This window comes from Tiliqua scincoides, chromosome 1 (assembly GCF_035046505.1).
Source record: "Tiliqua scincoides isolate rTilSci1 chromosome 1, rTilSci1.hap2, whole genome shotgun sequence".
Taxonomy (NCBI): Eukaryota; Metazoa; Chordata; class Lepidosauria; order Squamata; family Scincidae; genus Tiliqua; species Tiliqua scincoides.
In genome coordinates, this window is record NC_089821.1 from 113,081,923 (window position 1) to 113,104,154 (window position 22,232).

The following is a 22,232-nucleotide window of genomic DNA, read 5'->3' on the forward strand; positions in this document are numbered from 1 at the left end:
CATCAGCCCCCAAAGAGTCTGAAACAGTAATCTTCAGCATGTCCTTTTGTTACTACCTGCAGGCAGCTGTCCACAGGGTGGCTGCTCTGATTTAACCCCCAAGGCAGCTGTATTAGTCATTTCGGTGTGTTAAAGATTGCTTGTGCCAGAAGGTAATCATCTATGTGTCTTGGAATAAGCCCTCACGTATTTGCTTTTGGATAAGATTTGAAATGGTAGGCCAGCGTGATACAGAAATGGAATTGAAATGTCAAGTGAAATTTAAAGTAAAGAGAGAAAAATGACTCCAACTTGTCTTTAATTTTCTTGGTGGAGGAAAGCTCTTGAAGGTGTTACTGCAAATTTATCTTTGTAATTAGAAAGCTTGTTCTGTCTCCAATAGAAGTCAGCAAGTGTTTTGCCATTGGCTTCGGCGAAGGCAGGCTGCAGCCCCTTAAAAATAATTATAAATAATTACCTTCCAACTTCAAGGCTATGCTACATGGAACCACTTTGTGGATATATAAACGGCCTCCACTTTTATGATCCTTTGATGATGCGTTTAAATTAATTTGAAAGGCAGGATGCTAATTTTGGTTTTACGGTGTTTCCTTGGGTCCTCCCATCAGTAATATTTATGAGGGACTCTGGAGAATGTTGCTGAAGCTCACAAAAAAATATTCAAACGCTTTGCAGTTTGGCCAGACTGCTTTGAAACACATGGTTACTTTACAAGTGAGGCTGGTGAAATATTCAGTAAGCTTCCCTCAGCAATTCTGCTCATTAAAAAAAAACAAAAAAAACCCTGAAAAGCCTCTCATCTTAGATAAACATTTAGACACAAAATGCTACATGTTTTCAAGGGTGGCACTCACTTTCAGAAACTTGGGCATTTTCAAGAGATCAGGTCTTATAAGGCTATATAGCTTTATGTTATTAGAACATCCACACCACTCCATAGCATGCAGCTGCACAAGGCCAGCTTTAGGAGCTGCAGGGCCCAATACAAAATATTTTTGTGGAGCCTCCCCCCCTCCTATTCACCAGGATGAGCAGCAGCGACAAGGCACCTGGCAGTGGTGTCACAGTCAATTGCTTCCGGAGGGGCTGATTTCAACCAAATGAAGCCAGGAGCAGCGGGAGGGTGGGTCATCAAGCAACAATGTTTGCCACAGTCTCCTTGCAATGCCTCAGCATGGAACATTCCATGCTGCCCCTGTGCAGGACCTCTCCAGGTGCAGGGCCCAATTTGACCAAATTAGTCAAATTTCCCTGAGGCCAGTCCTGCATCTGCACCAGTGGAGCATGGCGGGGTGTCAGATAGGCCATCTGATTGCCTATGGATCTCCTCTGACTGGCATAAGTATGAGGAGAAGAAGAGGATAGGATGGGTTGGAAAATCAGGGATAGGATCCAGCATGCAATTTTGCTGCTGACATCCACCTCCTCTAGTCCACTCCCTACCCTGGATCCATCAAGCTAGTGCGCACGTGGAGCTGACGATTCTGGCATGCACATGGAACTACTGGCAGTTTCCACCACTGGCTCCATCTCGCCAACAGCAGCGCATCATTTGCATCACCACAGGGCCATTCACAACAGTGGATTGATAGATAAAGAGCGCATCGCATTGGGCCATAAGAATAAAAATTTCTAAAAAAGGTGAATTATTTTCAGCCCATATTTTTCAGATACCTGATGCTTAACCCAAGTTTCTGAGCTCTGTTCTCCAAACTACCGTTCCCTGATTTCCATTGCACTATAACCACTCACTCCATTCAGTTCCTGTAACATTAATGTCCTCTTGACTCTGAAGGGCAAATTGCTGCCCTACCAAGAACTGAGAGTGCTAAAATGCAGCTCTGCAGAGCTGATTCAGATCTAATGATCAGATACGATGTGGGGAGGCTAGGCAGGCTGCCAGCAGATGGGGCTCCTTTCCTATGCATGGGAAATGCATCATTCCATTGGTGCTCTCTCTCTCTCTTCCCCCCTTTCTTTTTCTATTGTCCATATTTTATTGAATTGATTTGATAACAATGCAGCCTTGGTGGTGTGACTCTTGTAGGGAGACTGCTCAGCAGGAAATGGGTATGAAAAGAGCAAAACCATGCAAATGCCTTAGTGATTAAAAAGTACAAGCTTCCAAAGAAGAAAATCAGAAGAGAGATGCCAAATCAACAAAGTCAAGTTGGATCGAAGATAGGTTATTTGGTGTTTTAACCACCACTAAAGCAACAGTCTTTGGGCACAATCCTAACCAGGTCTACTCAGAAGTAAGTCCTATTTTGTTCAATGGGGCTTACTCTCAGGAAAGTGTGGTTAGGATTACAGCCTTTGTCTTTCAAGGTGATTAAAGAAAACAGTTCCAGGATATTTGTACTAGGTCAGATTCAACATCAGTAGAATGATTTCCCATCCCTACAAAGGGAATGGAGTTTGGCTTTACTACAGAACCCATACATATAGCCATACTTAAGATACAATCTTATTGGGCTGTATGAGTGTACCAAAGACAGTCGACACTTTACAGCAGTGGTTCTCACCCTTTTTAGCCCAGGACGCACTTCTGAGAATGACAATCTGTCTGGGGCCCACTGGATGGATGTGATGTCAGCAACCTGGAAGTGATGTCATAGCCAGAAATGACATCATCAAACAGGAAGTGACATCACTGTGGTGTCAGAACATGAAGTGATGTCACCAAGCACCAAGCAAGTTCCTGCCTAGAAACTCAAATTGTAAAGGACAAGAGACAGTATTCCAGCTCAGAAGCTTCTTCCAGTTCTCCCTGCCCTCGCTACCATTGCTATCAAGCAAAAAATAAAACATCTGGACAAAATATTTGTATTTTTTTACTACTGTTTTTATTTCTGTCTTTATTTACAAAATCTCAAGCTACTTCTTGTATTGCGCTTGAAACTAACAAACACTGATGTGGCTATTGATACTATGCACAGCATTAGCCAGAAACAAGTGCACCCTACTCATGCACCTCAATACAAGAAGTAGCTTGAGATTTGGAAATAAAGAAAATAAAAAAGTAGTATCCCCCTCAGAAGGAAGCTAAGCAGGGATGCTTCCCCTCATCTCCCCCAAGCCCAAGCACGTCTACTCAGAATTGCCTCCCATTATTGGCAATGGGGCTTACTCCCAGGTAAGAGTAGACAGAATTGCAGCCTAAGAGAGAAGTAAGAAGAGGGGAAGGGTGCACATCAGAGAAGCGGCTGGGGGAGCAGCACTCTCCCTGGGTGCTTCCCCCCCCCCACATGCCAGGCTTGCCCTCCCTCCTCCCTCCCCTCCTGGCTGCTCTCTTGGCAGCCAGGCAACCAGGGACCCCCCCTCGCCCCAGCAAAGATATAAAGAGAGGACTTACTAGCCAGGGCAGGAAAGGATCGTGGCTTCCAAGAGATTTCAGAGAGGGAGAGAGGCTGTGATGCAGAGGACGAGAACGGCAGTGGGGTGGCGGCGGCAGTGATGCTGCTTTCAAGGCAGGCTCACAAGAGGGGAGATCACGCGGTTCTGCCTCTACTCACCCAAGGCCTGTGTTCCGGTCTCTGCCTACACTCTCCAGCCCAGCCCAGCTGCAGGGGGGGGGGAGCTGCTCTGTCTTGCAACCCTGAGCCCTGTGCTTCCAGGCTGTCACTTCATATGGCAGGGAGTGCGCACAGCAGGGTGTTTTGGAAGCAAAAAAGGAGCACCGCTGCAATAAGTCCCTGGAGTAGTTGGAATGGGGTAGGAGGGTCAGGGGAGGACTGGGGGCATGTTGGAGGTGGGAAGGGGTGCCACCCATCATGGGCAATTTGCACTGGATGCCATCCCCTCCCTCCCAAGCTGACATGCCCCTTTTGTTTCCTTGCACTTGTACCAGCTCAAGAACTGGTGCGGGTCCAAGGAGGCCCATTGGCAGTCAAAGGGGCTTATGTAGGAGTAAGGGAAAATATTTCCCCTTTCCTCTCCCAAGCTTCCTCATCACCCCACCACCATAGTATGCAGCACAGACTTTTTTGGTGCAGCTGCGTGCTATGGTGGGGAGAAGGAGAGGATTGAGCTGCTAATTTGCCTGTGGGATTCATTGCCACAAGATTAGGTGATAGCCATTAGCCTGGATGGCTACAAAAAGGGACTGGACTGGAAGACAGGCCTATTGATGGCTACTAGTCACAGTGGCTATGTGATACCTCCAGGTTGAGCGGCTGTACGTCTCTAAATAGTAGTTGCAGGGAAGCAATGGTGAGAGAGAGAAGTATGCCTTTCGCCTGCTTGTGGTCTTCCCAGAGACAGCTAGTGGGCGATTGTGGGTTTAAAAAAAAAGTCTGCTGGACTAAGGCTGCAATCCTATCCTCACTTTCCTGGGAGTAAGTCCCACTGAACACAATAGAACTTACTTCTGAGTAGACCTGCTTAGGCTTGTGCCCTAAATGTGCCACTGCCTTGATCTGGCAGGGCTTTTCTTTCATTCTTATGCTGTTGGTTATAGTCCTAGTTCTGCTCCTTCTTGGAATGTCCTTCTGCAATTTTATGTTGGGTGAAATGAACACTAGAGAGAGGATGCAGCATTAACATGTAAGGTTGGTCCCAAATCCATGCAAATTAATTAGAATATGTGTGAAGATTGGGGAAGGAGCCTGCCACTCTGTTGCTCCTTCCCATTTTAGTGCATTCATTTCATCCCGCTTAACATCTGAAAAGGATAGGGAAACAATCCAAGGGAGTAGCTGCCGTAGAGATGGGCCACGAAGACAGTGCAACACACAGGTGGCCCTTCCATAAGTGCTCTGTGCCTTCTAGCTTTGAAACTACAATGTAAGCAGAGATTCAGGACAGCTAACTGCCTTGGGACCAAAATATACATTATGACAAGCACATGTTTGTCAATTGTATGCTTGTTCCTTCTGCAAATTGAGAACCGTGCAAATCTGCCAACTGTGGCAGATGGACTTGTTGCTGCCACAGTTCCAGTCTGAATTGGCCCTGGGAGACTGTTGGAAGAGCATGGCACTGACCAGTAGCTTCTCTTGCTATTTCTTTAAGAAAAAGGTAAAGGTTTTCCCCCACCCGGTGTTAAGTCTAGTCGTGTCCGACTCTAGGGGTGGTGCTCATCTCTGTTTCTAAGACGAAGAGCCGGCGTTTGTCTGTAGACAGTTTCCAAGGTCATGTGGCTGGCATGACTAGACACCTAAGCACACAGAACGCCATTACCTTCTCACCGAGAGAAGGTATCTACTTGCATTTTTACATGCTTTCGAACTGCTAGGTTGGCAGGAGCTGGAGCAAGCAATGGGAGCTCATTCCATTGCTTGGATTCGAACTGCCAACCTTGCAGTCAACAGGCTCGTTGGCTCAGCAGTTTAACCTGCCATGCCACCATGTCCCCTGCTCTTTCTTTACAATATGCATATTTAGCAATAACTTTTGTCTGCTCAAGGACCAGAGCATGGATGAAAGTCAAAAATGGATGAATGTCAGAGCAGAGCCTTATTTAGCTTGCATATTGATTTTGGTCAGCAAAAAATGTAAATATGACTGCAATCCTATTCATACTTTCCTGGGAGTAAGCCCCACTTGAACACAGTAGGACTTAGAGTAGAGATGCTTAGGATTTCACCCTATATCATTCATTTCAGAACCTTTATTGGCATAATAAATTTATATACCCAGTACATAACATTCCACAAATTAGCGTAACTAACTATATAACACATGAAAACATAAGTGAACCAAAAGAAAAGAAAAATAAACATAAGAATGTTGATGAACATCATGGAAGGTGAGATGAAGTTGGACAAAAGAGATGAAATCTGAAATGTGGTTATAATTTAAAACAGTTGAAAGAGCAAAGCAGTGAAAAGGTATTGTTGTAAAGTGCTTTGTGTCATTCAACTCTCCTGTGAATTAGTTTTTGTTTTTCCCACAGCTCTGCTAACAGACAGAAGTACCCACTGACAGTTTTTGTTGTTTTTTTTTGAGTGAGGGGGTGTAGAGAGACAAAACCCAACCCTTGCTCCCCTTCAGAAGTATCACTGTTTTTTAAAAGGATTAGATGCAGAAACCTCAGGCAGTTGGATCAAAAGAATGATGCATGCAGAAATTAGTGGAAACCCCCAAACTGGCTCAGGGCAAGTTAAATGCTTTCAAGTATTCACTGGGCAAATGTTGGTTTAAGAACACAATTTCCATACATATTTTTTTAAAAGCATGTTTGGTCGTGATTATCACGTATTGAAAACTCTTTTTCCTTTAGTATCCCTATATTTTGTCCAAAAAACATTTAGTAATGCCCATGATTCTCTACTAGGTTGGTAGAAAAGGATAATTGCTATCAAATTCAAAATTAATATACCAAATTAATTTTGTACTATGTTCAGTTGTACTCCCGTCAAATTCTATTCAGGTTCTTGTACCATATCCATTATTGCAGTATTTAAGCATGGCATTAAATAACACTTCAATATGCAATTTGAGCTGATTAGCTCTAAAAAATTGAGTTATGTTAATCAGCCCAAACTAATATGCAGTATATGAATCTATGATTCACACTAATTGCAGTAGGCATACTTTGGAGCAATGCAAGAATGGTATGGAAATTGCTCATTGTGATCTGTGGATTTTAAAATAACCCATTAGGTTGATTAACCCATTCCAGTTTTGATCCTAATTTTAGCAAAGCAAAAGGAGACCCCCTCCCCCAAATCAATTAATGGAAAGTGTACACTTCAGTAGAAATTTCTGTTTCCTCACTACTTGCAGCACATATTTGTGGCCCAGTGGCTCTTCTCATAATTGTCTTCTGAAATGAACAATTAAAGAAATCCCTTATCACAATTGTGTATTTAAGCATGCGAGCATAGAAGCAAGCACAGTTTTAGCTCTTTTTTCCTCACCACACACCTTTGTTACTTCTTCCCCCCATCCCCTTGGTATTAATAAAGGTAGCTGACAACGCCTTAAAATAAATAATAACCCTTGGAATCCTATTTCCACTCAGTTCTTTCCTCAGGTCTCATTTTTTAACCCACTTCCTAGCCATTTCCCTTTCTTCAGCTGTTCCACCTCTGGAAGGCTGAAGTATGGTGGCTTCCATTGCCTTCCATTCCTATTATGCACTTTCAGTCAGGGTACCTTTGTCCTCCCTTCCTGCCAAGCACTGCATCAGTGTCTAAACACTGTGAGTTTTGGCCTTCCAGAGACCTCAGAAGGTCTCCTGAGGGCCCCTCAGAAAGCCTCCAGAAAGCTGGAAGTGCTCATTTTTGGCCTTCCAGAGCCCTCAGAAGACCTCCTTTAGGGTTGAGGAGGCCATGCACAGCCTTCCTGACTCTCAGAGGAGCCTCTGAACAAGACGAGAACACAGCTTCAGTCGCATTCTGAGGATTACAGGCCAGGCAAATGTGTGTGTTCAGGACCTGCAGTGAGGTAAAACCGTGGGTCCTGAATCTGCAGACAGGCAGGTGCAGCCTGCACATGCAAGGCTTTATCAGTAGCATAGCTAAGCTGAGGTGGTATTGTGCCCCCAGGTGGCACTCCATGAGGGATGGCAATCTATTCCTCTCGCAGCCACTCTCACGACTGTTATGTGCTGCTGTGAGCACTGTGCAACCGAAAGTAATTGTGGTGACATCAACATGTCACTGCAATTACTTCCTGACCAGGGCAGCATTTGAAGGGGTGGCAGAAGAGCCAGCTATAACAATAGGCTCTATGCTCACTTGCGTGGAGGTTAGGGGTAGAACCAGCTTTCACTTTCCTGTTCCCTCAGTGTTCACACTGAATATTGTTCAGCATTCACAATGCTGGCACCAGATTGCCAGCAGCCCTGAGGCACAGTCCTACACTAGGACCTCCGTGGCACCCCTGTCCACCTCTTGATGACACATTGGACTGATGTCACTCATGCTAAGGATTCAGAAGTAAAGGTGGGTGGGCTGAACTCTTAGGACAGGTCATGTAAATTAAGGCCCTTTAAGGGGAAGACTGTAGTGCTGTGGGGCACCTGTGCATCTGCAGAATCCTACACCACCTTCCCAGCTCTGACTTGACCCCAGAAGCCTCCTTATAGCTACACCAGCAAAAGATCTAGCATAGCTTTGAGGAGTCCCATAGGACTATGCAGAAGCCGGGTAAGTAACATTTTCTTTTCTTACTTTTCCCAGCTGGCCTGGTCTCCTGCTGGCACACAGGCTGCAGCAGACACTCGATCAGCAGTCCTAGATCCTGTGCACCAGCGGAGGATAGGAGTGGACTGTGAGGCATCTGCCTGAAGGTGCTTAAGGGACTGTTATATATCAGTATAAATTTCAGGGAGGTGGATTCATGAGAAGAGAGCAGTAAGTTCAGTGTAAGAGCCATAAAAGAAACCAGCTGCCCTTGAATAGTTTAGTACATCCACTTTGCATCTCTTCCTGTCTAAAAATAATCCATTGATCTGTAACTGCTTTATGACAAATATTTTGTATTCACTGGAGGATCACGTGGCTTTTAAGTGCCATGCACAACATCTCTTGCATTAGATGAAACTTTTCGTCTTCATAATAGTGTTACCGAGAAGAGCCAGAAGAAAGCGGCCTGCTCTGAGGCCTAGAAAATAAGAGGTGAAGATTTTCATCACATGGTAATTGGTGGATACATTTGCATTCATCTCATGTACATTCATCAGTTCCACTTTGCAAAGTGATGTGCAGTGCAATTCTAGCTTGCACTGGAACAGGCAGGCCAGTGGGCCTGCGCTATATCCAGCACAAGGTTTGAGCACTTAGTGGCTCAGGCTGGGGCAAGAGGAATCACTTCCCCTTACCCCGGGAAGAGCCACTGCAGCCCCAATGGGGCTACTTGAATCTGTGTCACCTTCAGAGCAAATCTGAACAGCCTAGGCTGCCCAGCAACGGGGTTAGGATATGGCATAACTGCTGGATCGTGGCCTCGCCTCCCACTCCCCTCCTCTTCCCCGTCCTCCCCAAGCCCTTGTGTCGGCTGAGCTTGGCATGGGGAAGCTGGTGCAAGTCCTGTGCACCAGCCTAACCCCACTTATGTTGGCACAAAAATGCTTTACAGCATTTTCATGATGACAATGGCCGGCACAAGGGACTTGTGCTGGCCTATTTCCCCCTTAGTATTGCACCCTTAGATGACCAAGCTACCTCAGAGTGACAGTGAGAACATCATCCTGGAGTTTTAGGTATCTGAGTGGGCTACCTCTTGACAGCTGCACATTAGGCTGCTGTTAAAGACATAGTTGCGGAGGTCAGTTGAAAAGTTGGTAACCCAACTTCATAATATGCAGTCTCCCCTAATATTAACTTAATTTGAGTCTTTTGTGCTTACTGAAAAGAAAAGAAAAAAAGGGGGGGAAGTAAGGATTTAATGCCAAATCTTTGTAATTTGCTTTACTTATCTTGCCTCTGTCATAGGTGGAACCTGAAATGCAGTGTGTATCCATGCCTAGTCTTCACGAGTATTGTCATGTGTTTCAGTATTGTTATTAATTCATAGCTCTTCCATGTTTTTAAGTCTACTGCTTTGTTACAAGTCCTTAAATCTTGAATTAAAGTAGATCTCCGCTAGTTAGCTGGTAAAATATTGTACAACAAGCACGTAGGCCCAGTCTGAGCCATGCAAATAAAATGAAACCTTCTCACCATTTTCTCTGGCTACCGTCTTGCACACATCAGTACCCATTCAGAACTCTGACTGGAGCCTAGTTCTTCATAGCACAATGAACTGTCCCCTCCAGGCAGGAACATAAACCCCTTTCATTGAATTGATTATTCTTAAAATAGAAAAAAGAGACTATGTGTTAATAGGAGAGCATAGTTCATTTTGTAAGTGAACACTTGCTCAAGCAGTTTGCCTTGCTTTTCTCTCGGCCACTTTCTGTCCAACTTGCTACTTACTACTCCCACCTCTTCCTTCTCCCCTTCCAGCTGGGGAAAAGTGTCTTACCAGTGGCGTCACTAAGGGGGGCAGGGAGTGTGGGCCGCACCGGGTGACACGCATAGGGGAGGTGATGCGCGCTAATTGACCAAAATAGCTAGATCGTGGTTTGTAGGAATAATACCCTCATGTTATATACCATTCAATGTGTAATTTACAGCAGAATGCAATGGGAAAAAGCCACGTTGAAATATATGTGTTCTATCAAAAGGTATAGCCGAAAAAAACCAGCGGGGTAAGACAATGGTACATCACCGCACCCACCACCTGGGTCATTGCCCTGCCCAGTGCACAGGAGGAGGTCTATCATGGGGGTGACACACTGGCCTAGTTTCATTTTGGCATGTCATGAAGAACCTTTTGGGAAGGTTCCTTATGGGAATCTTTTATTCATGCAATAGCTCTATTAGTCTGGGCCAGTTTGGACCAATGAATGTTTACAATGTTAGAAACAAACTTTGATATTAGATGGAACTCTTCCTCAGACTGGGGGAATCTTGCTCAAGATGTTTTTAAAAATATATCATGAGTGCTTTCCCCAGTCACTATTTTATCCAGCCAAAATTGCCAAGTCTCAGTATCAAAAATAAATAAAGTACATTATTAATTGCTAAGCTGCAGCCTCAAGCTACTGCGTCTGGCTGTTTGACATGGAACTGATAAAGAAAAAAAATCCCATCCATATATATTGGGAAATGTCTGTGAAATTCCACTGTTTCCAATTTTAAACCCAGCTAATGATGGATTCTAAATAGATTACAAAACCTGATGTTCCAAAGTGGTTAGCTAACCAAGCTCATCGCTGTCCGTTGTTCTGATGCCATATTGTTGCTTGTCTTGCACTCCTACAATCACCAATGATCCAGTGCATAGCAAACAACTTATTCTTGGGCTCAGACTCTCTCGGTCACTGAACTGAATTAATCATCACAAAGGCAACTGCTTAGAATGCTAGATATCTCTGAGGATGTGAGCAGTCCCATCAGAGTAACTTCGTCGTCAACTTGTACATTCTTTATTGCAGAGAAAAAATTATTGTGCCATGAGCCAAAGGTTCCATAAGCACACAGCCAAGTTGCGCAAGCCCATCAATTAGTAGGTGAGCACCTGTTTTGAACGCAGAAGGTCTCAACCCCTGGCATCTCTAAGTAGGGCAGAGAAAAATTCCAGTCTGAAACCTTGTAGAGCTGTTGCCAGTCAGTGTTGCCAATAGTGAGCTGGAACAACCAAAGATCTGGCTTGGTATACAACAATGTGGGGATATTCATGGGTTCAGAGCAGATGCAAATGCTTGTTAGGCCCTGTAGTGCTGCAGGGAGAGGAGGGGAAATAAGATCCCCACAAATAGGAGAGAAGCATTCCAATTTTCTGTATATCGTAAAGGGACTGGCATCATATTCAATGGAGCCCCTCCTCACAGCTACTAGAAAAATGCTTGCAGCTGTCTCCTTCTGCTCATGATGTCTTTACCAATGATTTGCCTCCTCCAAGAGTAGAAGACCTCAGGGGCACTGAGTTTCCATCACCCTCAACTACTTCCACAACTACTGTTCTCCTTACCCATGACAAAAAGGGATGCTTCACATCCTTAACAAGTGGTGTAGCTAAGTTGGGGCTAGGGCAGTGCTTTGCTGCCCCTTCCCCCCATGGCAGAGTGGTAGTTTCCCACCATCCCCACTGGGGGGAGGGGTGTCAGCTTCTACCTGAGGTTTATGGCAAAGGTTGCAAAATCAGCCCCCCCCACCTAGCCTTGCCCCCCCTGCAGCTCCAAATGCCAGTGCTGTGCAGATGAAAGTGTAGGCTTGGGGGGAGGGGGGGTTTCCCTCTGTTACAATTATTTGGATATTCTGTAGTTGTTTTGTTTGTTTTAATATTGTTTTTAATTATTGTCAGCTTGGTGGCCTCTTGAAGTGAGAGCCAAAGGCAGCCCAGACATTTAAAAAGTAAAATAAAGCACAATGCCTGTTGTTGGTGGTTGAGCCTGCCAGACATCACAACCAATGTTGTGCCATTATTTGCAACACCATCCTTTGCATGTCTACTCTGAAGTCTGTCCTATTGGGTTCAATTGGGCTTACTCCCAGGAATGTATGTATTGGATTGCAGCCTTACAGCCCAGTCCTATGCTGCCGCTGTGTGGCCGAAATGTGCGTTCTGGGGGCACAGTGTGCTTTAGGCCATCAGAAGACATGACACACCATAGAGTGCAGCCTGGCTGCAACTGCAAATGAAGAGTGGCAGCGCTGGGAAACGGCAGCCACTGCTGACGCCCTTGTTTCAGTAAGTTGGCATGGGGAGTGTGCAGTGAGCAGGTGATTGGTGAAGCAGGGCAGGGGGAATGAACAGGGTAGGGATGGGGGTATGTTGAGGGTGGGAAAGGGTGGTTATCAGCAGCTATGGCACCAACAATATCCTAACCCCCTTTACAGCCTCAACCCACCTATCCAGGTCCACTTGGACTTGTGTCCTCAAAATCTCTCACGTAAGTCCAGGCAGACCCATCAGGGCAGCAGAAACAAGGGAACAAATGTTCCACTCCAGTGACTTGGCTCAGAATCAGCAAGGGGAGGACTGAGATAGGATTGGGCTGCTAGTCTAATATGGTGCAGAGTAGACACAGATGGGCAAAAGGTATGCACTTTTTAGTATTTTTATAGCTGCTCAAGAGGAAAAGCTTCCTCCTGGAAAAAAAAAAATCTTTTTTTTTCCCCATGAAAAATTCATAATTGCTAAGGGAACAGAATGTGTTTATGAAACCAGCCACCTTGAATTTCAGAAGAGAAGAGGGATGCCAAGTATGTTCAGGGGTCATCGTTGCATAATTTGTTGGAAGAAAGGAATCCACAGGAGAACGGGATATTCTGAAAAGAAGCCTCAGTGCCTGGCATTCCTCTTTGCAATCCAAAATCCCAGACTTGTCTAAAATGCATACACTTTCTGTAGTTCTCGCCTGTAAGAGCCTGCATGGTTTTTGTCACTTCTTTCAGACGTATACCTAGGATAGAGGTCACAATTAGTTTCACTATTAAATCATTGATGTGCACCCATCAAGGATTTCTTAAAAAGTCGTACACAGCTACTGAAGTGACAAGTGATACCCATTCAGTGGCAAGCACAATATTTCACTTTACTCTTTCTCAGTATATTTCTAAGGTTTACGACAGCATCTGAGCAGACAGATGGCACAGAGCTAGTACTACCCAAAATGAGAAGTGTGTGTGTGTGTGTGTGTGTGTGTGTGTGTGTGTGTGAGAGAGAGAGAGAGAGAGAGAGAGAGAGAGAGAGAGAGAGAGAGAGAGAGAGAGAGAGAGAGAGCACCCTGCAATGCGACTGGATCATTAAATTAAGTTCATATGCATATGGTTCACTGAGGTTGCTGTACAGGGGAAGAGCGAGGAAAAAGTGAGGAAAGAATCCCCAGCTGCGCTATGCTCACTTCTTGACACTAAGGACAGTAAGCATACATATTTGGGTGCAGGATTACTTTGGATGGCCAGGAACTCAGAAGCTTGTGAGCTTTCTAGCAGGTGGTGAAAACAGAATGTTACCCAGCACACCAGTCCTAACTCCCTGCACAGACATGCAGCAGCACCAACGTGGCTACTGCTGTATCCCATAGAGGAGTTACGGCCTCCGGAGGTCTCCTTGGGGCAAGGGGATAAGCCCCAGCAGCAGCCATGACTCAACTTGACCTGCACCACAGCTCTAGCTGGCACAAGTGTAAGTTGATCCGTGCAGGTGGATTGGGCCTGGGAAGGGGGTTAGGATATGGTGGGTGCTGTTGCTGCCAAACTCAACACCCTCCGGGTCGAATCCGCTCTCCTCTCCACCTCATCTCCTTCCCATTCTGCCTACCCTCTATATCTTCCCACACCATTCCACCTCCCGAATGGTCTTACTTGCTTTGGTGGGCGTCCAGAGTCTACTGGAGTGCGGACCCGGCTGTGTACTGCTTGCAGCAGTAGCCAGGCCTTGCACTTCAGAGTAATTGCCTTTGCAACTGCCATAAAGCATGTTATGCCAGCATAATGGCTTAATAGGATTGGACCACTAATCTAGAAGAATATTGCAGCCAATAAGAAGACCACAATATCATTTTTCACATTTCTATACTGATCTTCCTCCAAGGAGCTCAAGGTGGTTTGCATGGTTCTGTGCCTTTCTTTTATCTTCACAACAACCCTGTGAGGCAGGTGAGAGAGAGAGAGAAAGAGAGAGAGAATGACTGTTCCATATTTGGATTTTCCTGGCAAGGCAAGGTACACCACACTGGCTCTATCATCAGATGGATGGAGTGTCCTACATGGATTATACCTCTGCCCTCCCTCTCTCACTGAACGTCTGCCAACCATCCATATGTTGTTGTTGCTGTTCTCTGGCCCACATGCCTACCTACTCACCTTTGTCTACTGATGTGGCCCAGCTAGTGACAGCAGCCACCATTGCCACATCTTTTTCTCTTCATCTTCCCACTCTCCAGTTTTAAAAATGAAGACTGTGGGAAGTGGAAGAGGAAGAGATGATAGTAGAGTCATGGCCTAGAATGTCTCTCAGGAGGAGCAGTAGAAAAAAATGGAGGAATGTACATGTTCGAGGAGCCACATAGTGGAGGTGGTGACTCACCACATTGCCCCCTGAGCAGGGATGGACTAAGGCTCCAGTGGCAGAGAGTGGAAAGTGCAGAACATGCCAGGATTGTATCCAGTTGCAAAGCTGAGTTATGAGATATAAGATTCTGTGCAAGTAGAGTCATGGTATTAACTGTGATGGCTAACTAGAACCTCCATGTTCGGAGAACATATAGCTATGAATACCAATTGCTGGATGCAAACAACAGAGGCCAGTCCAACATTTGTCACATAAGTAAGCTTCCCAGTGGCATCTGGTTAGTCACTGTGACAGAATATTGGGCTAAATGGACCCTGGTGTGATCCAAGACAATTCTTAAGAGTACTGGGCAACCTGACCCTATTGCAACCTATGGTTTGTATCGTTACTTACACATGGGTTGAGTAAAACTGCCTGTGAATTTTGCTATTCTTATGACACAATCTTATCCAGACCGTGCACTGATGGAACTCAGGCACCTCCACTCACGAGCCCAATCCATGATAGGAGCCCGCCTCGCGGCCTACAACGTCCTCCAGAACTTGCAGTCTTATGCCTGGAGATTTGCCAAGGTTTCCTCACGGAGGTGGTCAGCAGGCATTCTGAGGCACTCCACTGGGGAGGGACAAGGCTGCTGTTGTTAGCCGTAGTGTAAATATTTGTTTTAAAGATTGTTCTTAATAAAGTGGCGCAGTGTTTGATTAGTTCGCATGTTCATTTTAACCACACCAGTGGACTGTGTTTATCTTTCAAGACTGAAAATGTAATTGGTCTGAATTTTTGCAGTGAGTTAGATGTGGGTGAGATTGGAAAGTTTGACCTTTGACAATCTTAACAGTGTGTCTAAGTGAGGTGTATTTTTCCATCTCACTGTAATATATTTACACTAGTTTTTTATTGTCTTGATAGGGAATAATCCCTAGCATTGGGTCTCTAGCCTATGGGAATGATGACTATATATAACTACTGTTGCTTAAAACATTCTTTTAGTGACTCATGAAAACCCACATAATGTGGGAAACTATTTAAGAACATAAGAAGAGCCCTGCTGGATCAGGACAAAGGCCCATCTAGTCCAGCTTCCTGTATCTCACAGTGGCCCACCAAATGCCCCAGGGAGCACACAAGACAACAGACACAACCTGTGTCCCAGTGCCCTCCCCTGCATCTGGCAATAAGAGGCAGCCTGCCTCTAAAACCAAGAGCTTATTTCTGATTATCTATCCTGTCTACCTGGTAAGGAATTCACTAAAATTCAAAATGCTGCACGCTATGCCATCAATAGGTCTAACAAATGCAGTAGCATAGCCAGGAAGGGGAGCACGATAACTACAGCAGGTGATGAAATGCGCTATGTAAGCAGCCCACTCCCCATTGGAGCCATTTGGGGCAGCAACGGCAACGCACAGGCACTCGTCACACCAATCAGCGAGCACCTGCGCATTCCATAGCTGCCCCAAATAGGACAGTGATTGGGAGGGGTGCTTACACAGCTTGTTGCAACACCTGCTCTTCTCATCGCATGCCCCCTTTGGCTACACCACGGAACAAATAATATGTCCTTATCTGTATGCTTATCTGTGTCTTGTCTGAATCCAGCATGGCAATAACTGCCTATATAAAATAGTTTATCTGCTATTAGTAGTAGATTGTCTGCAACTGCTTAGATATCAGGATGTCTTAACTAGAAGAGATGAAATCATAGTATTATCTTAGGGGCTGTCTCCTTCTATGTACCTCCCCAATTGTTAAGATCTATGAGAGGCATTTTATTTGGGACTATAAGTCTTCCGGTAGTTTGTTTCTAAGCTGATTTTAATGCATTCAATGGTGCTTTGGTTTCTGTATGAAAGTATTTGTTGTTGTTGTTTTTTCTTTTTTTTGAGATTCAATCTGTTTTATTACTGATTTTACAACTCAATTCTATGCATTTCTAATTAGAAGTAAGTTCTGTTGAGTTAAGTGGAGCTTACTCCCAGGTAAGTATGCTTAGGATTGCAGCTGGGCAGCCCAATCCTGAGCTGCCTGGAGCGTGGGGCTGCCATGGTGCTGAAAATGGCTGCCGCAGCATCCTGAGCACAACCAGGTAGCCACCAGTGGCTCCTCAGGGGAAGGGGACTTCTCCAGTCCCGCCTCCCTCCTGCCCCGCTCCCTCTCCTGGCATGCCGCCTCCCTGCCCTCTCCTCGCCCTCCCTCCATCCCCACCCTGGAACGCCTCCTCCCCACCTGCAACCATGCCCCCAAGTACTTCTCTGCTGCCCCATGGTTTGAGCGACTACTGAGTGTCGGAGCACTGGTGATCCACCAGCGCTAGCCCAGCGGTGGCTAGTGCTGAGCTAGCGCACCAGTGCCGGACTGACGCTGAGGAATGCAAAAGTGCTTTACGGCACAGATTGGACTCTTCATCTGCTTTTTATTTATATTTTAAGTTGCCTTGAAACCAGAGCAGGCAGGCAGGCAGGCAGGCAGGCAGAAAGAAAGGAAGAAAGGAAGAAAGGAAGAAAGGAAGAAAGAAAGAAAGAAAAAGAATTGGGAGACTTAACTTCGATCTTCACATGTGAATCACCTAACTGAATAATTCATTCCAGATAAAGTCATTCATAATGGAAACTGCAGCTAATGATAGATTTATAACCCAGAGTGCTTATGGGGTGGGGGAGGGATGCCCACCAAGTAAGCTTAGAGATAATAATTGTGTAATGTATTTTACTAATGCATTTTACTAACAAAAATGCATAAATCACTTGGGGGGGGGGAGCAAAAGTTTTAGGAGACTTGAGCAAAGTGGCACCCTAGCAAAGGCAATGTGAATTCAGATGCTCCTGCTTTATAAATATAAAAAATCAAGTGCTTTCATAAGAATGGAAAATAATAGTCTCTTAACAGCTTCTTTTGGAGTCTTTTTTCTGCATTAAATGTTTCTCTTTTTTCCCTGCTTCCAATTATTTCTTATAGAGACTCAAAGAGCTAAAACAGAGGGAGTTTGCACGAAATGTAGCCTCCAAATCAAGAAAAGATGAAAGGAAACAGGAAAAGGCCCTTCAACGATTACACAAGTTAGCAGAACTCAGAAAAGAAGCTGCATGGTGAGTGGAAAGTTATTGAAAGGTAATAAGTCCAGGAAAGTGGGGGGGGGGGGAGGATATCCCAGGCTACACAATTTGGCAGAAGGCCCATGACTATTAAAGCCTTGATCCAGAAGAAAGTGAATCTGTTTTTATGGCACTCTCTGAGCTGTATGCAGCAACTAGATCTGACATGATGAGTAGAAATAAATGTTTAAACATTACATTTTTCATCAGACTTAAAATGTCAACTATTTTTGTTAAAAAATATGTTCTATATATATTTAATAAAGGAAAGCATAATGATGGAAAACATTAGGGAACCAGGTGAGCATTTGAAGCTTGGCAGGACATCATCAATGAGGACAGGAATATACAGGCCTGCAACTAGACTGTGCGACATTCCCCAAACCACTTTTCTTTCAAAGTTTTTTTTCCTGAAAAATAGGACTTATTCATTAGACGTTTAACCCACCTTTCCTCCAAAGATCTCAAGGCAGAGATCTCCTTGAGTCTGCGTGTAGACACCCTCCCATGGCCAAGGGGTGCTCCAAAATAATCCAGTGCCTGAGACAGAACCAATTGCACTTCCCACCCCACCAAATTTTCACCCCCTTCCCACCCCAGAATGAGCACCAGACAAGACTTACTCTTGCTCCAACCAGTATCCCCCATCCTTATCTTCCTCCTGCATCACTTCTTCTACCCTGGCATCTAGGAGAACCTTTCTGGTCCCTGACGTCAGCAAGAAATGGTTCTGAAGAAAGAGGAAGTAAACCCCACCACCCTCTTTTTACATGCTGTCTATGCAGGTGGGTGCAAATTTATCACAGGCCCATGCCACTGTAAGTGGGTGTTTCAGCTGGCCTTTTTGGTGGGTTAGCCCTGATCCCTCTCTTTTAGCTTCACAACAGCCTTGTGAGGTAAATTAGTTTGAAAGAGAATGGCTGGCCCAATATCACCTAGAGAGGTTTGTGGCTGAGTAAGGCTTGGCCCCATGTCTCCTGAACTTAAATCTAACACTTTGTTCACTTCACCACACTGGTTGTCAGGATTCTGTTACTTATATTAGAGATACTGTTCTGAGGGGTGGCATCAAGAGTCAGGCACTAACTTTTAAGTCCAGAAGTGTCATAAGGCCTGTTGAACCAGGCTTACTCCTGAGACCTTAGTACAAGTGGGAGGGATATGGTCCTTATGGACCATCAGGAGGTGGAGGCCCAGTGCAGGGCTTTGGTCCAGACTTCCAGCAACCTGGTACCAGCACTGATTCTGCAGTTTGTGAATTACAGTCTTCACCTTGAAATCAGTTCTTGCTGGTACAGGGACCTCCTGTACCAGGCATTTGGGAGATGTTAAAACAATATTTACACTTGGTCATTCAGAGTTATGACTTTTATCCTCTACTTTGTAAAAAAAAAATCAAACTGGGTTTGCTATCATGTGCTAATAAGGCACAATGGACTCCTTTTTATGAGTGGGAAGATAGAGATCTGATGGCACCTGAACCTTACCGTATCTTGATCTAGTGCAGGGGTGCCCAAACCCCGACCCGGGGCCACATGTGGCCCTCAAGGTTTCTCAATGCAGCCCTCAGGAAGCCCCCAGTCTCCAATGAGCCTCTGGCCCTCCAGAGATTTGTTGGAGCCCACACTGGCCCAACGCAACTGCTCGCAGCTTGAGGGCGACTGTTTGACCTCTCGCGTGAGCTGTGGGATGAGGGCTCCTTCCACTGCTTGCTGTTTTACGTCTGTGATGCAGTAGCGGCAGCAAAGGGAAGGCCAGCCTTGCTTTGTGCAAGGCCTTTTATAGGCCTTGAGCTATTGCAAGACCTTCATTCATTCATATAAGTTCGTCTTTAATATATTCATTTATGTAAACTTATGTAAATTTATTCAAATTTTAAATGTAAATTAATTTTTTTTCCCCTGGCCCCCGACACAGTGTCAGAGAGCTGATGTGGCCCTCCTGCCAAAAACTTTGGACACCCCTGATCTAGTGGCTGATACTTGGATAGGAGATCACCTGAGACCCCATCTATATTGAATTGAGCTGGGAAGAAGCGCATAGTGACAGCATAACAAATATGTGTGTGTGATGGGAAAGCACTGTAAATCCCTCAGAGACATTTGTATGTGTGCAAAAGTCTTCAGGATTGCAAGGAACAGGTTGCTACAGCACAAAGTGCAAATCCCCTTAGATTGATTGGGGGAATGGATTGTTTAAAGAAGACATCCATTTGCCTCTCCTCTGTGCGCTCCAGTTTCCCCTAAGAATCCTTCAGCAGTATCACTAGATCCATGGAGAGAGGGAACGTGAAAAGACGTCACGAATCATCTGGGCTAATCACTGCAATTTCTCCACTGCTAACTACGGCACCCCCACTGTATTCTTGGTCAATCATAATATTCCTTGCAATGTCCCACTTATTACAATTAGCCTGTCACACTGCAGCTCATCTGTGCCAGAGACCATATATAGCTTTGAAAATGTCCACAGGGTCACCTTATGACTGCTGATGTAAATAGCAGTTCAGCTGCAAAGTATTGTACAACTTTTACCATAATGTGCATTCGCACATTCAAGCTGCTAATAGCACTCACCTAAACTCCACAAATCTTAGCCTCTTAGCACTTTTTAAATTGATCGGTTGTCACTAAGGCATTTGCCTGAAGCGTTGACAGGCAACAGGTGTATGAGGGTGGAGGCCTTATCCTTTCAGTTTTTGTTTGACCTGGTGAAGTCAAACATTTTTAAAGTCTGTAAGTTTGGTCTGTGTCCCCTCCGCCTCACAGTGGCTACAGAACCATCCAGTGTTTGGGGAGGAGCAGAAGACAACAAAGAAAGAAAAATCAACAAGGAAATATGCCACCTTTGTTATTTCCACCTGCTAGTGCTTCCTTAACTTGTCACTCCTCCCTCACAGTGGTCATTAAAGTGCCAACTGTGAGGAGGAGAAGGAGCTAGAAAGAAGCAAGCAAGGCACCACCACCTTCACCGCCCAACCTTTTTCTGCTGCATTGTTTAATTTTATGTACGTCACTTTGAGAGCTTTGTCAGCTGAAGAGTGGGGGATACAGGGGCGTCCATATCTACAGATTCCATATCCGAGGATTCACTTATCTGCTGATTGGGTCCATGGGGCCTCCCATGCTCCCCTATGCATAGCCCCTCCCAGGGGCTTCCCCAGGCCTCCTAGTGCCTTATAAAGCATTAAAAATGCCACTTCCGGTTTCACAGAGAAATGTTTTCTGCCTTCTCAGTTCCAACGCTATGGAACTCCCTTCCCCTTGACTTAAGAATGGCTCCCTCTCTTGAGACCTTTCGGCAAGGCCTGAAGACCCTTCTGTTTAAACAGGCCTTCTGAGTTCTCGGCCTTTTAACATCTTTTTAACATCTTTTAATATTTTTTACAGGCCTGATTCTTTTATGACTTGCTGCTGCTCTATGCTCTTTTTACCTATTTTTTTTACTCTGACTGCTGTTTTTTATGATATGTTAATATGTTTTTATTTGTTTTTAAATTGTTTTTAATATGTTGTAAGCCGCCTTGAGTCCCTTCGGGGAGAAAGGCGGGGTAAAAATAAAGTTATTATTATTATTATTATTCTCAGGCTCAGTCTGAGCCCAGCAGAAGCCACAAACGGATGTCCGCAGCCTCTGCTCGGCTCAGAGGACTCTCTGGAGGTGAGGGGAGCAGAGCTCTGCCTGTATCCACAGTTTCACTTAACCACAGGGAGGGGGTTCCAGAATGGAACCCCCACAGATTTGGGGGCATGCTTGTATACATGTTTTAAATAAATAATGTCACCACAATGTGGTGAGCTTTTTTTCTGAGTGGAAGGCAACCCTTTTGAATAGGTCCATAGTCATGAGTTCTGTGACTTGGGAGAATAAGAACTGTTTTGAGATTTATAACTCTGATTGGGAGTGATAACATTCTGTGGCATGGCATGGATCCACGCAGTGGGATCAGATCTGGGAAGGGGCTTAGGATTTGGTAGTGACCACTGTCACCAGACCTGCCCCCTTCCCGGGTATGATCCGCCCATCCCCCACTCCTCTCCCCAGTTTAGTCCCCTCCCCCATTCTGCCCTCCCCTATTCTTCCTGCCTCTCCCTCTGACAAGCACTGCCACTGCACGAAGTGTCTCATCTTCTAATGAGAGCATCTTCCAAAGTTCTGTGCCTGCAGCAGAAGCTCTCATTGGGAGGGAGGAGCTGCCAAGACCAATGAGACCTTCTTTCTGCCAGTAAGGGCACAATCCTAACAAACTTTTCAGCACTGGCATAGCTGTGCCAGTGGGGCATGTGCTGCATCCTGCAGTTGGGGGGGGGGCAGTCATGGAGGCCTCCTCAAGGTAAGGCAGTGTTTGTTCCCTTGCTTAGGAGTTGCATTTCCCTTATGTCAGTGCTGGAAAATTGGTTAGGATTGCGACCTAAGAGTGGTTAGGATGATATACCACCTGTCATTCTCAATACACTGATGGGGGCGAACCCAAAGTGTCCTAGAGCACCAGAGCAGGGCTTTGCCCCAGGACTGATAGCAACTTGGCTCTGAGAGACCTTCAGTCCCCTTCTTGAACTGAAATCTTGTGGTGCTCCTGGCTTGGAAATTTAACAACTTAACTCTGTTGGCTTCAGTGTCAATAAA

General features: G+C 45.3%; 1 protein-coding gene across 1 annotated transcript in view; it reads left to right on the forward strand.

Moving 5' to 3' along the window:
- Positions 1 to 22,232, forward strand: part of ZNF804A (zinc finger protein 804A) — a 248,561-nt gene that overhangs the window by 220,546 nt on the left and 5,783 nt on the right. Inside the window, exon 3 of the mRNA XM_066611241.1 lies at positions 17,470 to 17,600. Coding sequence (XP_066467338.1) covers positions 17,470 to 17,600 — 131 coding nt within the window. The remainder of the gene's footprint in view (positions 1 to 17,469; positions 17,601 to 22,232) is intronic.